A 16146-nucleotide genomic window follows, 5' to 3' on the forward strand; every position below is an offset into this window, starting at 1 on the left:
TAAATTATTGCGTATAAATTATAAATTATACATATATAATATAAATACTTTATATAATAATATAAATACTTTATAATTTTTTTATACTCATGATTTTTTTCTATGCATCTGTATATTCATTTTGAAAAACTTTTCAGTTGAAAAAAAATTCAATTCTCTACCTTACCCTTTTGAAGCTAGTGTTTCATTCTAAAAATATATTTTGCCCAAAATCCAAATTTATTTAACTCTTAATCATGGTCTCAAAAAAGTAAAAATACAGTTAATATTATAAAAACTATTCTCAAAATAAAAGTATTTAAATTCTTCCGTCTCAGATGTTCATAAAATTTCTATCTATATTTGTTCTGGGGATACAAGGCTAACTTGATTTTTTTAATGGCTTTTTTCCGCCTGATCTTTGATCAAAAAATAAGTAAAGTTAATAATAATAATTGTTAAAACAACACTAAAAATGAAAAAAATTATTAAAAAGAATATTTAGCTGGAGTTACTTTATTAGCGACCTAGATAGCAACCCTGTATATATTTTTATTATTTTTATTTCATTGTTAATTTTTTAATTATTATTAATTATTTCTGGTGTTAGCAACAATGATTTATGTATTTTTTGCATAAAATATATAAAAATATAAAATATGTATAAGAAATAGTATTTTTATGCAGCGACTTGATGTACGGTAATAAATTAGTTTTAATTTTAAAGAACTGTAGAAAAAAAGTGAACTCTATGTGATTATTACTTGAAAAAATACTTATAGCACCCTTTAAACAAATAAATATTGCAACTAAAAATTTTTAAAAAAACATATTTCTTATCTTTTTTTTTTGATATCCGCATTATTGTGTTTCTTATCTCACAAAGTTAATCTTAAATACGTAATAACTAACCTAGGATAACAGAAATGTACCTATTGTCTCACTTATCCAGATTTGTAATAAATTAATTGTTTAATTAACGAATAAAAATATGGCTAAAAATATGCCATTTTCTAGTTTTTTCAGCATCAGATATGTACATCAAATAGAAATTAAGCCACTCAAATATTTCTAATAGCACATAATAAAGTATATCGTTGAAGTTTAATTTAAATCTAGCAATTAACTACACTAAAGTTTCAATAAAGATAAAGTTTTTATAAACAAATGATCATCGCAACAACCACGCGATCATTTGAATTTATATTTAGACTTTTTTTTCTTTCTAATTGATAAATTAGTGTAAATTGAGGGAAAAAAACTTATTCTAATTAAATAATATGTTTGAAATTTTATTATTTGACTCTTTTTTTATAAATTATTCGTGACCAACTTGGGAACCAAATTGAATTTTTCCACCACTAAAAAATGTGGAAATAGCCCACACCCAGTATGTGACGAAATCAATGGAAAATTTCACCTCATTAATTAGCAATAAAAAAAGACATTGCCCCTTCCTTAATTACAAAACCTTGCCCAAACGTCAACAAACCTCTGTCAAGTGCAGTTTTGACAACTGACCAGTCATGTTTACAAAAATGTTTGTTTTTCTGTGATTTCACATTCCTACAACAATTCCCAAGGTGAGCACATTATCAGTTTAATCACACCCTGATAAGATCAAATTCGCGATCAATCATTCGGCTACAATTTTAATTCAGTCCCAAAAATTGCAATTGGTCCAAAATTAAACAAAACCATCAATGAAACATCCCTCAATTATTTCAAATCGCCTCAAAATCATTGGTAAAAATCGTGTAAATCGCTGCGTGATTGCAAAATCGTGAAAAACATGAAACTTTTCCACGCCGTCATGTTGGTATCGATCCTCACGTGGTCCACGTCACTGGCGCGCAATTCAAACCGAACAATTGATGCACAACCAGTCACTCATCCGATTGATAATAAGTGATAACGGCATGAGGTCATTTAATGTACCAACAACCTCTGTGCCCCTTTTAAGGTCGCGCCGTCTTCTCTGTCACTTTATTTACGCGAAAGAATCTCAACAAGATGAATCGACCGGATTTTCGCAACCCCTTTCCCAGGCCGTGGATGAGGGACACGGCGGCGGCAGCCCCCGCCTCGGGGAACATCGGCCTGAAGGGCATCGTTGCAGGTAATTCATTTGGGGGAAAAACCGGTTTTTGAATTTTTTTGTAGGGGGGCTCACTGGAGGTATCGAGATTTGTATCACGTTCCCGACAGAGTACGTCAAGACACAGCTGCAATTGGATGAGAAAGGGGGGCGAAAACAGTACGATGGGATTGTGGACTGTGTTAAGAAGACGGTGAAAAATCACGGATTTTTCGGACTTTATCGCGGCTTGAGTGTGCTCATTTATGGATCCATACCCAAAAGTGCAGTCAGGTATTCATTTTTTGATAAATTAAAACGTGGGCAAGAGGGCGGTAATTTTTTGCCAAAATTGTTGTGTTTAATCAAGTGACAAGTGTCAGTTTCCCGGGTAACTGACATTTGCAATCAAATTTCCAGAGCACTCTCCACGTCTATTTATTGCTAGAAAAAAATTTAAAGTAAATAAATAAAGTGTGTTTTTCTCCATGCCGACGTCCGAAAACTATTATTAAAAATAGTAAAGTTAAAAATAAGATTTGTTTACTATTTCTACATTATTTACGCTCGATTATCATTTATGAGGCAAGACAATAATAAGAGATTTTGAAACAGTATTAATTTGTGCAAAAGCAACGTTAATAATGAGATTATTTTGAATATCTATCTATAAATCTGTGTTTTGTTTATCGCGGTTGCCCTGGTAACGATTGATGTATTTACCTTTTTTAACTTATAAGTCATATCAGTTTTTTTTTTGTTAAGTGATGCCAACTATTCATTCATATCGTTCAACTTATCAATTTTTCTTATCATCGAAAATGTTTTATTTATAGTTGCCAAATTATGTCATATTATCTATTTTATGTTATTAACACTTGATTTCGGTTTGTTTGCATTTTAAAAATTCGGCGAAAGTTATTTTATTTTGAATAAAAAAGAGTCAATAAGTCAAAAGTAAAATTTTGAGTGATGAAAAAACCATCTTAAAAATAATAAAATGGGTCAAAATAAAAAATAGCTAGACAAAATCTAAAACAATGCTGCACTTGGTTAGCAAATTAAAACAGAACTTACACAAGCAAATATTTACCCTTCGCTTCTTCTGTCTAGATAAGAAAATAAACATTTTTAGATTATTAATTACTTGTATTACAGAGTCAACATTAGCTTTATCATGGGTAAACAGATGTTAAAAGTAATCAGAATAAATATGTAAATTTCGGCGGTAATTTGTGTATCAACAATTTTACAAAAATATGATATCACTGAATCTTCACAATATAAAAAAATAAATAAAATATAATAACCATTATTTCACAGTATAACAGCTTTTAGTAGTTTTATGTCTTTTTTCTGACTAAATATAAATTACGTCTATCTGTCTTTAACTATTACAAGTCGAAACATTTACTTGACTTTTTTCATACATCCCATTATTTTATCTTAAATTCCATGAGATCGAAAATATTCTGAATTAGAGCAAGCTATGCCTGCGTAACTTTAGGCACATTTTAGCTTATGGTTTTACACTGCATAGATGTAGCTAAGGTTACACTTCACTTTCAAGGCTTGCTCTAATTCAGTAAATTTTCGATCTCATGATATTTAGCGAGTTGAAAAATTCAATCGTTTTAATTTTTTTACGAAACAACTTAATGTTCAAATCACATAAAAAATACAGTAACATACAGAAGGTCATCTACAGGGTGTAATTAAAAATTGTGCAATTAATTTAAAAAAATGTCCTATTTGTTCACCATTTTCATTGAAGAAGTTCAAAATTCGATGGTAGACTGACTTAGTTACTTTACATAATTCACTAAGTTGTAATAAACTATAATTAAATATTATTATTTTACTGCTTATTCGATAACAAATCATCTAAAAAGTAAATAAAATGTTCAAGTTTGACAATTTTTGACCATTTTGCAAGGGCTTCTTGATTACCTATGAAAATTACCAAGTAAAATTAGTTTTTTTGTGATTTTTTTCAAAAACTGTAAAAGATAGATATAAGATGTATTGATAAAAATCACCATAAATATCGATGTTTTTTCGATTGCCGTTAAGAAAATAGCGTCACTCCATTTGAAAAAACTGACTAATAGCAGTTTTTTGATAACCATTTTGAAAAAAAATCATACTAGCCATGAATTTTGACAGTTCACAATTTTAAAAATTCTAGAAGACTCTTCAAACTTTCGGTTATCGAATGCAAAAAAATATTCACTTATCGTAAACGGTTCAAGGGCTGTGACATCATAGATAAACCCTTGCAAGTGAAAATTTTAACCAAAAAATTGACATATGTCAATGACAGATAAGTACCAACAACTTGGGTAAATTTTACTCAGCTTGAGAAGGTGAATTCAAATATGCAATAAAAATGTGTGGTAACTATTTAAAATTTCAAACTTAGCGCCGATTTTTTCTAGTTCCGGAAAATAATTTAGTTGAACTCGAATGGTCGATTTGAATCGTATAGAAAATTTTAAACTCTAGCTACATTAGAAGTTGAAAAGTTTCACCCTGTATAAGTTGACACACCTTTTCGCAGATTTGGAACGTTCGAAAATTTGAAAAAACTCGCCGTGGACGAAAAAGGCGCCCTCTCGCCCTCCGGTCGTCTCCTGTGCGGTCTCGGCGCCGGCGTCTGCGAGGCAATTCTGGCCGTGACGCCGATGGAAACCATCAAAGTGAAGTTCATCAACGACCAACGCAGCGCCAAGCCCCGCTTCCGCGGCTTCTTCCACGGCGTCTCGATGATCATCCGCGAGCAGGGCATCGGCGGCATCTACAAGGGCCTGGTGCCCACCATCATGAAACAGGGCTCGAATCAAGCCATCCGGTTCTTCGTCATGGAAACGTGCAAGGACCTGTACAAGGGCGGCGACCCCGACAAAAAAGTCCCCAAGGCGGCCGTGGGCGCCTTCGGGGCCCTGGCGGGCGCGTGTTCCGTGTTCGGGAACACGCCGATCGACGTCGTCAAGACGCGAATGCAGGGCTTGGAGGCGCATTTGTACAAAAATACAGTCGATTGTTTTTTGAAGATTTGGAAGAATGAAGGGCCGTTTGCCTTCTATAAAGGGACGGTGCCGAGGCTGAGCCGAGTTTGCTTGGATGTTGCGATCACGTTTATGATTTATGATAGTATTATGGATATTTTCCATAAAGTGTGGCCTTGATTTTTAGGACGAGATGGATTTGAGATGTATTTTAATGATGGTTTTATAAGGGGGGCGGGAGAGGGGACGTAAATTATTTTTTTTGTCTAATTTATTTGAAGTACATTCCTGATGCTTGTTCAATGTTTGTGGTTGTCATTGTTAAGTTTTGCCATAAAATGCTATTTGTATGAAATTTTTATTATAAGCGATATGTTTTAAAACTTGTTTCGAATGTTTCAAAATCCTTACACCCAATGAAACTTTCGTAACTCGTATATCAACCCTAATGATGGGCAAAAGATTTTTTATTTCAAACAGAAACAAGTAAGTATAAATTTTTATTTTTTAAATTAATTTTTTCCAGAATTTTTTAAAATCTAGTGGACTGAATCTAGTGGGCGTAACTAAATTTAAGTGACAGATTCAGATTCTCGAGATCAGAGCACTTAATTTTTTTTTTTAAGAATATGAAAATTAATTTACAAACTTTGAGGTTTTTCCAGTATTTCAGAATCTAGGAGGCGGAGCTAAATTTAAATGAGAGATTTTGATTCCCCAGATCAAATTACATAAGAACGCTGTAATTTTTACCAACAGAAAAATTTAAGTACAAATTCTGAGATCATTTTCCAGGATTTTTAAGATTGTTTTAGACTATTTAATTATTTGACCATATCTCTGAATCTAGTGGGCGGAGTTAAATTTTGGTGACAAATTCGCATTCCCCAGATCAACTTGCATAAGATAGCTTCTAATAATTATAATACAGAAATGTATATAAGAATTTAGAAGCCATTTTCCAACTTAGCAAAAATTTGCTTTAGACTATTTAATTATTTCACCATATCTCTGAATCTAGTGGGCCGAGCTAATTTTAAATGACAGATTCAGATTCTCCAGATCAAAGCACATAATCAAGTTACAATGTTTAAGAATAGAAAAATTATTTACAAACTTTGAGACCAATTTCCAACATTTCAAAAATTTACTTTAGGCTATTCCAATATTTTACTCACAATTCTGAATATAGGAGGCGAAGCTAAATTTAATTTAGAGATTTTGATTCCCCAGATCAAATTACATAAAAACGCTGTAATTTTTACCAACAGAAAAATTTAAGTACAAATTCTGACATCATTTTCCAGGATTTTTTAAGACTGTTTTAGACTATTTAATTATTTGACCATATCTCCGAATCTAGTAAGCGGAGTTGAATTTTAGTGACAAATTCGCATTCCCCAGATCAACTTGCATAAGATAGCTTCTAATAATTATAATACAGAAATGTATATAAGAATTTAGAAGCCATTTTCCAACTTAGCGGAAGTTTGCTTTAGACGATTTAATTATTTCACCATATCTTTGAATCTAGTGGGCCGAGCTAATTTTAAATGACAGATTCAGATTCTCCAGATCAAAGCACATAATCAAGTTACAATGTTTAAGAATAGAAAAATTATTTACAAACTTTGAGACCAATTTCCAACATTTCAAAAATTTACTTTAGGCTATTCCAATATTTTACTCACAATTCTGAATATAGGCGGCGAAGCTAAATTTAATTTAGAGATTTTGATTCCCCAGATCAAATTACATAAAAACGCTGTAATTTTTACCAACAGAAAAATTTAAGTACAAATTCTGAGATCATTTTCCAGGATTTTTGAAGATTGTTTTAGACTATTTAATTATTTGACCATATCTCCGAATCTAGTGAGCGGAGTTGAATTTTAGTGACAAATTCGCATTCCCCAGATCAATTTGCATAGGATAGCTTCTAATAATTATAATACAGAAATGTATATAAGAATTTAGAAGCCATTTTCCAACTTAGCGGAAGTTTGCTTTAGACGATTTAATTATTTCACCATATCTCTGAATCTAGTGGGCCGAGCTAATTTTACATGACAGATTCAGATTCTCCAGATCAAAGCACATAATCAAGTTACAATGTTTAAGAATAGAAAAAATTATTTACAAACTTTGAGACCAATTTCCAACAGATAAAATAAAAATTTCTTAATCAATTAGATTAAGCCTTAGGTTATTTCAAAATTTCACCGCATTTCGTAATTTAGTGAACGCCGCAAACCAAATTTAAGTGACAAATTCAAATTCCCCAGATGCATAAAATAATTATTTTCAAAAATAAAAAAATTATTTGAAACGTTCTTACACTGCACCGGAAAAAATAAATTGGTGATGTAGCAGTGGACGTATTTCCGGAGGGAAATGGAGGAAAAAACGTGATACAAAGGATCCGGAATAAAGGATTATTTAGCGATATTTTTACACAAAATACACATTGAAACCGTCTCCATTTCCATCCATTTATTAATCACTCAAGATAAAATTCATATATTTTTTTTGGTAAATACTTAAAACCAACCTTGTTCACCACCCTGGAGTCGTATTCGCCAGCCGCCGAATCCTCCTCGTATTCCTGTCCTGATCCCTGATCTTCTTCTCCATTTCGGCGTCGGTGAGCGTTTCCAGAAAGGGGGCCCACTGGTCGCTCTCGCTGGGCGTCCTGAAGGGCACCTCCACCGTGGGCAAGGGGGCCTCGCTGTAGGCGTAGGTCCTCTGGTGCCAGGACAGTTGTCCTCTGATCGAATACGCAATCGCTGTGACAAATTCCCCACCCAGACCCAATTCCGAGCAAAGAGTCAATGCGAATTCTTCCGGATTGTTTTGTTTCTCGGACATGTCCCATTCGACTTGGTCGACTAACGAGGTGTTACCCACGTGTATGTTCAGTTTGATGATGACACGTTGGTCCGAACCTTCCTCGATTATTCCTGAAGGTTCGGCCGGGAATGCGTCTAATTGTTGGCGGATTGCTTGCGCTATGGCGGGGACGAAGGTCAGGGGGTTGAGGTCTAGGTCGTCGCAGAGGACTTCGGCGAATTGTTCGGGGGTGATGAGACTCTCTAAATTGTGATATGATTTTTGTTAATGCTAATAATTTGCATAAACTGAATCGAGTTGCGAGATATACGTTGTCAATAACTATATAAGTGACTAAAGTTACGTTTGCTGATTTTTTTGATATTGAAAAAAAAACCAAAAACTAGTCGCTCAAAAGCACCAAACATTATTTTTTATACAATTTTTTTTTATTTTTTTTATTTTAAAAAATCGTCTCTCAAAAATACCCAACGGTTGTTTTGTATTTTCGTCTTGTTAAATTTTTTTTATAAAAGTTTAACAGTTGGTAATTGAAACCCTAAATATAATTTCTAATATCCCGATTTCAACAAATATAAAAATAATAAAAATAAAAAAACTACGAAACTAACAACAATGCACAAAATATTGTGTAATTAAAAAAAATACTCTGTTGATGATGAAGGATGACAGTCAAATACATGTTCGAACTAAAAAACAAAAAGACAGAAGAAAAAACGAAACTTCTGAAAAAAAAAAAAAGTTTTTTTTTTCTTGAGTTGGTATTTACTTGGTCTAAACTTTAAATTAGGTCGGCTATAGATAAAAACAAAGGTTTGGGACTTGGGCCCACTCTACAATTATCAAATAACAAAAATGGGAGAATAAAACACTTTTATTATTATTAAATTTCTCAAAAATAAGCCGAAAAGTCACTAACCTGCGTCAAAAATGGTGATAATTTTGCATTTTTTGGGAGTTTTATCACCATTTTAAACTTAAAACTCAATTATTTTACATTTTTGAGCGTGTTTAGTACATTTTTCAACAGAAATACAGTTGGTTAGAATAATTAATAAATAATAATATATTAAATAGACTGAAAAAGCACCTCAATTTTTATTTAAATTGGCTTTTTGACAAAATTCTTCAAAACAATGGAGATTTTCGCTCAAAAACTTACTTACTTACTTAATGAAAAAGGCAAGAAAAATATGAAAGTAAATTTTTCGGCGCATTTTAATGCAATTTCGTATAAAAACAAAGCTAGATTATTTTAAGAAATTAAGCTGTTAAAAAAAACATTACATTTGATTAATTCTGTCACGAAACTTTGCAGTTCCTGGCTCCAAAACAAATAAACCTACCAGAAATTCTTAAAACTAGGACGTCAATTTTATCTCAATTTGCTTATTTTTGACAAAATTTTACAAAAAAGTCAGTTTCTCGCTAAAAAAAATAAATCTAACGACAAAAACTAAAATAATGTCGAACCAACCGTAACTTTCGATATATTTAGATATTTTTCGGGGTATTTAATAAAAAAAAAGTTTTCAAAAAAGAGAAAACATTGTCAAAATGACATAAGTTTTGACATATTTAGATGATTTTTCGGTGCATTTTCACGAAATGTGTCCAAATCACTACTGAAGAAAACGTCAATTTCGACCTAATTTAGTCATTTTTTGACAAAACTTTCAAGAACAAGTAAGTCTCATACTCAAAAACAAGATAAGTTTAATAAAAAAAAGGCAAAATAATCTGGAAATAACGCTATTACTCAACATATTTAGATGATTTTTTAGCGTTTTTATGAAGTTTTGCTTCAACAAAAAAGCAAAGTCACTTTAAAGAAAACATACACTTTAATCTAATTGGAACTGTTTTTAAAGAGTGTCAAATTCAGGTCATTTTCGACATATTTAGATGATCTTTTGACGTGTTTTAATTAAATTAAACTCAAAAAAAGTTATAAATCATATTAAAAGTGTTTAAAAATGCGTTTTATCAAAAAATTTATCATTTACTACAAGTTTGTAGTTAATAATCAGGACCCAGTATCAACAATATGGTGTCAATTTAGATAACAGATGTAACCTTAGTTACTAGACTACAGTCATTGCCAACATATTTTTCTCGTATCACGCAATCTTGATTAGTTTAAATGACTGGTGGCAGGTTTAAAAATTATTCAAGAATTAAATTTCAGATCAAAATGCGCTAATAAGTATTCGAAAATAAGTTGATAAGAATAAATAATGTAAAAGTTACAACTTTATTTCAAATGCAGAGCGTACTGTGATTAGAAAAACCCAAAAAATTACCGTTTTTATTCCACGTGAAAGTGTCTCTCAGCTTCTGCCCCTCAATTTCCATATCCAGCCTTATCGGGACCAACAACTCCCCTTGTGCCGCATTTTGCATATTCAGCTCTGGATCAGTATCATCAAAACATAACGGAAACGTCCGAACTTTCTTCGCCGCCACTCTGTTCCGATTAATCGGGGTGGCTTGGGGCACAGCGTCCAAATGACTGGAGTTTGGGAGTGAGGGCACCCATTGCATCGACTTCTTCGATTTACTCTCCCTCGGCATCGGCGGGTCCGAAGTGTGCACCGAAACAGCCTTATACCTAAATAATCAACAAATAACAACAAAACCCCCAAAAAACAAACCAACTTTTCGTCATTTCCCTCAATGATATCCTCGACTTCCGAGGCCCGAAGCAGTGAGACACTGCTGGCCAGAACGTGCTGGCTCAAGCCCAGCTCGATGAGGCGTTTGCGTTCCTCGTTTGTGATTGACCTGCGGTACATTCCGGGGTATTTCTTGTAGAGGGAACCCCGGAACAGGCGCAGGTAGTTCCCCACCTCGGAGCCCACACAGTAATACTCCCCATTTTCCTCCAATTGGAAAGTTATCGGTTTTTCACCGAATGTTCGGAGGGCCATTTTGCCGCGTCCTTTAACACTGTGAGGTTAGGTGACACCAACAAATGTCAACAGGGCACTCAAATGGAAAATACGGGCATAAATTACACAAAGCAAGGACACGATTCACATTATTTCGTTTGGTTTTGCACGAGATGGTACTTGGGGTTAATTAATTCAAACAATTCGTAAAAAAACACTTTTGGTGGCTAGTCTAATTGACAAAACTGAAATCACCAGAAATGCATTAACTAGGCGTCCTCTGGTGACGACATGTCGTACTTGCCGAAAACAGTAACAAGTTTTGGTAATTGCTCATTTAATGGATTATTTAGCAATTCTGCGTGTGTACTGTTAATTTTTTACATTAGAGAGAGTCAATTTAAAATTATATGCCGGTAAATACTAGTGTTGCCTTTGGTTTTGCGTTTTTTCGTGATTATAAAGTGTTTTATGTTGGACTTTGATAAAAAAGTGAAAAAGATTTTTGATTACAAAGAGTTATTTAATCTATTGCGTAATCAAAAACTGTTAAGTATTGGGTCATTTACGGCGATTTACACACTACTGTTCCTTTCGGCATTGTATTGAGATCTCCGGATAATTTTATTGACTTAAAAGATATAAATATTGAAAGAAAGTGTTATTTGTGATAATTGAAGTAATTTGTTTAAGGAGATACTGTAATGAATCACTAATAACCAATAATAATCCATTTAAATAATCACACAAAAATCAGCGTTTGTGATTTTTTTTGCTTTATTTCTTTCTGTAAGCCTTCGAATTTTATCAGATTTTTTCTACAATTTCTTATAAATAATAAATATTAATTAATGAGAAATATTTATATTAATAAAATATTATTTTATTTAAAAAAAACTAAAAACATTAACTAATGGAAATTTTTATGATTTATAGAACAAGCGATGCTTGCAGAATGTTTTGTACAAAAAAAAATATGTAAAAAAATAAGTGTTCTACAAACGACTTGTTATTTACAGAAATACAATTTCTTTATTTGTTAATGCTTTTGAAGATACGTTCGATGAATAAGTAGATGTGGTTTATAATTATAAACCTAGTGTTTTCAAAGATATGAAATTACGATTCTCTTGTTTTTCTAAAGATGTCTTGTTCTCATTTTTTGATATCCAACGGTTTTATAACGTGAGATTTCTGAATTTTATTTATTTTATTTAGTTATAGTTCATTAAACATTCATAAAAGATATAGGACTGCAATAGCTAAATGGAAAAAATTGAGGAACAGCGAAATAATTTTGGAAACATGTTAATTTTAACCAGCTGAGTCAATTGTGCCGCCCGACGTCACACCTAGAGAGACTTTGAGGTCTCATAACTTTTTTATTTTTACGAACATAAAAAAATGAAAAGTACCATTAGTTTTACAATTATGAAGACTATTAGTGGTATTAATTTAAAAATGTAAAATTCTAGAAACGTGAATGTTTCTAGAAATGTCTTTTCTGTCGTTGATTTTCTGTTGGTGACCAGAATTCCCGCTTGGGAATGCTAGTGACAGATAAAAATCCCTAGAAATGGGGACGTCAACCTAACCTCAAAATTATGCCCTGTGCCAATTTCTCCGCCAGAAAATCTAAAAATACCGCAAATGCTCGGTAAATCTATTTCGAGCGTGACTTCATGACTGAGATGAGCCAAGCAGCGCCTTGGCATGAGTCTAGGTTTCGAATCGTTGGTGTCCCTCGTCTCAGCCTCTTGGAAGAATCTAACCGTTCGAGTCCAGGAATACACGAAAGAAACCGTGGAGCATTTAATCGTAGCCGTGTCCGTGTACATCATAGTATGCGTGTTTTTGTACCTTTCCATCTCTCGCTGGAAGATAATCCACTTCAAAAAAGACGTAAAAAACCCCCATCGTGTTTTACTAGTAATCGCACATCCTGACGACGAATGCATGTTTTTTGGCCCCACTGTTTTGAACTTCACCAAACAGAACCAATGTAAAGTGTTCCTGATGTGTCTTTCGACAGGTTTGAGACCCGCTCATTTTTCGGGCGTAATCACTCGTTTCAGGGCAAAATTACGGACTGGGGAAAACCCGCAAACAGGAATTGTACAAATCGTGTCGCATGCTGGGCATTGACGATAGCTGTATCACGGTGTGCAACCACACGAACTTGCCCGATCAAATGGGGGCCAAATGGCCGATTGAATTGGTCGCTAAATTGATTTTAAACCACGTGGAGACCTACAGCATTGACACGCTTGTCACCTTTGATAAACACGGAGTTAGCTATCATCTCAATCACTGCAGTATTTACTACGCGATCGCTCATCTCAGCATTGAGAAAAAATTGCCCAAGGAATGTTCTGTTTATGTTCTAGAGACTGTTAATTTGTTGAGGAAGTATTGGCTCCTGTTGGATATTCCCGTCTCGTTTCTTTTGTCCAGGATAAGGTGAGGGCGTTTTTAATGATGCATCAAGTTGGCATGCACCGGGTGACTACTAAATTAATTTGGCAACCCTGATTATCCAACTTAAATGTAAAAAAAATATGCATGCGTGTGAATTTTTCAGAACTATTCTACAATTCCTAATAACTTAATTATTAAGTATTAAGTATCAAATTAAAAATAATTTTTTGTTGAGTCTTCCTTTTAATAATATTTTACACGCTTCCCATAGCAACGTGTTTTAAATAAAAATGTTCCAACAAAAAAATAAGAAAACGCTTCTCGCTTACGCTCGTTGCATAAAGACAATAACCGAGTGTTGCCAATAGTATAATTCATGGGCAACTTGTAGCACAACTGTCAATTGTTTTAGGTATTTAGTGACTTCTGCAGACCGCGCTATAATCCACAAGGCCATGAAACAGCATCAGTCCCAATTAGTTTGGTTTCGACGTCTCTATATGCTTTTCTCAAGGTATATGTTAATTAATTCGCTACAGTTAATGGAATTGTCGGATATAGAATTAGATTTAGAAATAGACGACTAAATTTATATCACTCTAGACGAAACAAAGTTTCAACTTTTATATATCAACTTGTAAATACAAACCTACCTCTTGATTTTTGTTGTTTTTGTGCCAAAGTCTATGCTTCTTTGTAAGTTTTTATGAATTTTAATAAAATTATGTTTCTATTTCGCTGTTTTTTGTTACAATAAGAGGTGTATTCAAAGTTTCAGTAACATTTTACACCTACTATGTTATGAAATTACGCTTTTTTGTAATTATTCCGTTTTTCTTGTCAACGTATAATCTCTTTTTTGAGATCAAGTTGGCATAGTCAATTATTGGTTATGAAATTATGACATTGCCAACTTGATTTCGAAGTCATAGCCCGCTCTGATTGGGAATGGAATGTGTGTCGGGTGTAATAAAACCAAGTGTTCTGTGACATTTTTTATTAAAAATTCTTATTAAATATTAATTTACAAAATTTCACAACAAAAAGTGACTTAAACGACTCTCCGTACCTCGAAGAATCGCTTCAAATAATAAACCTGTCCAAGAGTCATCGCGACCAAAATTAGGGCCTCAAAAAATGACCACATCACAACTCTTGAATTTGTGTTTTCATTAATACTCCTGTGAATGCGGTCCCTGACTTGCATATACTCCTGTTCTTGCTTAACCCCAGTCAACGATGCTACAACAGCAAATTATTTGTGAACATTTAAATAAGCCTTAAAAATATATATTTTAAGGATATACTTGAATTTTATTTATTTAAAAACGTTGAATTAATAATTATGTACTATACAAGACGATAAAATATATATTTTATGTATATTTGAATACTTATTTTCCTGGCCTACTTGGGCCCCCACTCACCGCTCAGTTCCCGGATCATATCCTCCAACTTATTCGTGGAATCGCCCTCCTGGTGCTCGGCCTTGGGGCCCTCACCAATGGCCATATTAAACATGACCACTTTGGGCGTCATTGTCGACATCTTATTCGAAAAACAGTACGTGTAAGTGCCGGCAGTGTGCGCCGAAAAAGTGTACTTCCCCGAAGTCTCCCTTTCGCCCTGGTAGATAACCTTATCGTCGGGGCCCACGATCCGGACATCAATGTCCAGGAAGCCCCCTTCGGCTATCTCGAAAGTCAAGCCTGCAAAAGGGGGTTAGCTGGGCAAGGGCCCCGCACTACAACGTACCCATTTTTGTGCCAGCTTCCACCTTGTCGAAGAAACATTCCTCGGCGTGCGCGTCCACGGTTATGAAATAGGCAGATGTTGAGGATGTGTACAGGAGCAGAAGGGAGATTATCACTTTTGAACACATTTCTGAGATTTAAGTTAAATTCATCGGCCACGTATCTAACCTCTCCTGTCAAAAGGAGACGCTGCCAACATGGCGATTTCACAAGATTTTTCCATTTTTTTCCAAAATCAGGGAGAATTATTAATTAATTGTGGCACAAAATGAGTTTAGTCGGTTGTACACGCTGTCAGGTCGCAACCAAATTTTTTTAGTAGAAAGTTTAATGAAAAAATGAAAATTGTAAACTGTAAAGTTGGCAATTGATTACAAAAAAAACTTCCTATATTGTAATAAATACCTAAATAAAGACAATACTACGTTTCGTTTCAAACAGAACTTGCATAAAAGTGACTTAGTCAAGCAACTAATTATACCATCCATTATTAATTAAATAATATTCCGAGTATTAATAATAAATACCATTCATTTTTTTTACCAATAAAACTCCCCAACAATTTATATTTTCCTTAAAAAAAAACGGATGCCGACCGGGTGCGAACCCCGGACTCCAAGTTCCAAAACAAAAAACGGGAAAAAATTAAACTCAGTCATTTTCAGTCTAGTTTATTAAACTCAAACACATTATATTTACAAAAAAAATACTTACTATAGGGTAATAAATTTCTAAATAAACACAATACTACGTTTCGTTTCAAACAGAACTTGCATAAAAGTAACTTAGTCAAGCAACTAATTATACCGTCCTTTATTAATTAAATAATATTCTTTGTATCGATAAATTAATAATAAAAATTATTCGATTCTCTTTTTAGCCAATAAAATTCCCCAATAACTCATATTTTACTTTAAAAAAAAACGGATGCCGACCGGGTTCGAACCCCGGACCCCAACTTCCAAAACAAAAAATGGAAAAAATAAAAAGTTATTTTCAATCTAGTTTATTAAACTCAAACACATCATATTTACAAGAAAAACCTTCCTATGTAGTAATAAATACCGAAATAAACACAATACTAAGTTTTGTTTCAAATAGAACTTGCATAAAAGTAACTTAGTCAAGAGTCAAGCAATCAATTATACTGTTCTTTTTTAATTAAATAA

The 16146-nt window shown here is 33.3% G+C and overlaps 4 protein-coding genes across 4 annotated transcripts; 2 read left to right on the top strand and 2 right to left on the bottom strand.

The window, feature by feature from the left end:
• The first annotated feature begins 1408 nt into the window (after positions 1 to 1408).
• On the top strand, positions 1409 to 5447 carry sea (scheggia). Its single transcript, XM_966981.5, has 4 exons — positions 1409 to 1562; positions 1943 to 2098; positions 2143 to 2350; positions 4617 to 5447. The coding sequence occupies exons 2-4, from the start codon at positions 1993 to 1995 to the stop codon at positions 5242 to 5244; spliced, it is 942 nt and encodes a 313-aa protein (XP_972074.1). The 5' UTR covers positions 1409 to 1562; positions 1943 to 1992; the 3' UTR covers positions 5245 to 5447.
• Positions 5448 to 7542: 2095 nt separating this feature from the next.
• Snr1 (Snf5-related 1) lies at positions 7543 to 11070 on the bottom strand. Its single transcript, XM_966930.5, has 3 exons — positions 10573 to 11070; positions 10218 to 10525; positions 7543 to 8156 (listed from the first exon to the last, which is right to left on the bottom strand). The coding sequence occupies exons 1-3, from the start codon at positions 10842 to 10844 to the stop codon at positions 7621 to 7623; spliced, it is 1116 nt and encodes a 371-aa protein (XP_972023.1). The 5' UTR covers positions 10845 to 11070; the 3' UTR covers positions 7543 to 7620.
• A 1275-nt stretch (positions 11071 to 12345) lies between these two features.
• On the top strand, positions 12346 to 13956 carry PIG-L (Phosphatidylinositol glycan anchor biosynthesis class L). The gene is made up of 3 exons (XM_008196583.3): positions 12346 to 12837; positions 12881 to 13265; positions 13636 to 13956. Exons 1-3 carry the CDS (start codon positions 12519 to 12521, stop codon positions 13808 to 13810), a joined length of 879 nt encoding a protein of 292 aa, XP_008194805.1. The 5' UTR covers positions 12346 to 12518; the 3' UTR covers positions 13811 to 13956.
• A 249-nt stretch (positions 13957 to 14205) lies between these two features.
• CHOp24 lies at positions 14206 to 15201 on the bottom strand. Its single transcript, XM_966821.4, has 3 exons — positions 14979 to 15201; positions 14651 to 14932; positions 14206 to 14465 (listed from the first exon to the last, which is right to left on the bottom strand). Exons 1-3 carry the CDS (start codon positions 15103 to 15105, stop codon positions 14275 to 14277), a joined length of 600 nt encoding a protein of 199 aa, XP_971914.1. The 5' UTR covers positions 15106 to 15201; the 3' UTR covers positions 14206 to 14274.
• Positions 15202 to 16146: the final 945 nt, after the last annotated feature.

This window comes from Tribolium castaneum, chromosome 8, assembly GCF_031307605.1.
Source record: "Tribolium castaneum strain GA2 chromosome 8, icTriCast1.1, whole genome shotgun sequence".
Taxonomy (NCBI): domain Eukaryota; kingdom Metazoa; phylum Arthropoda; class Insecta; order Coleoptera; family Tenebrionidae; genus Tribolium; species Tribolium castaneum.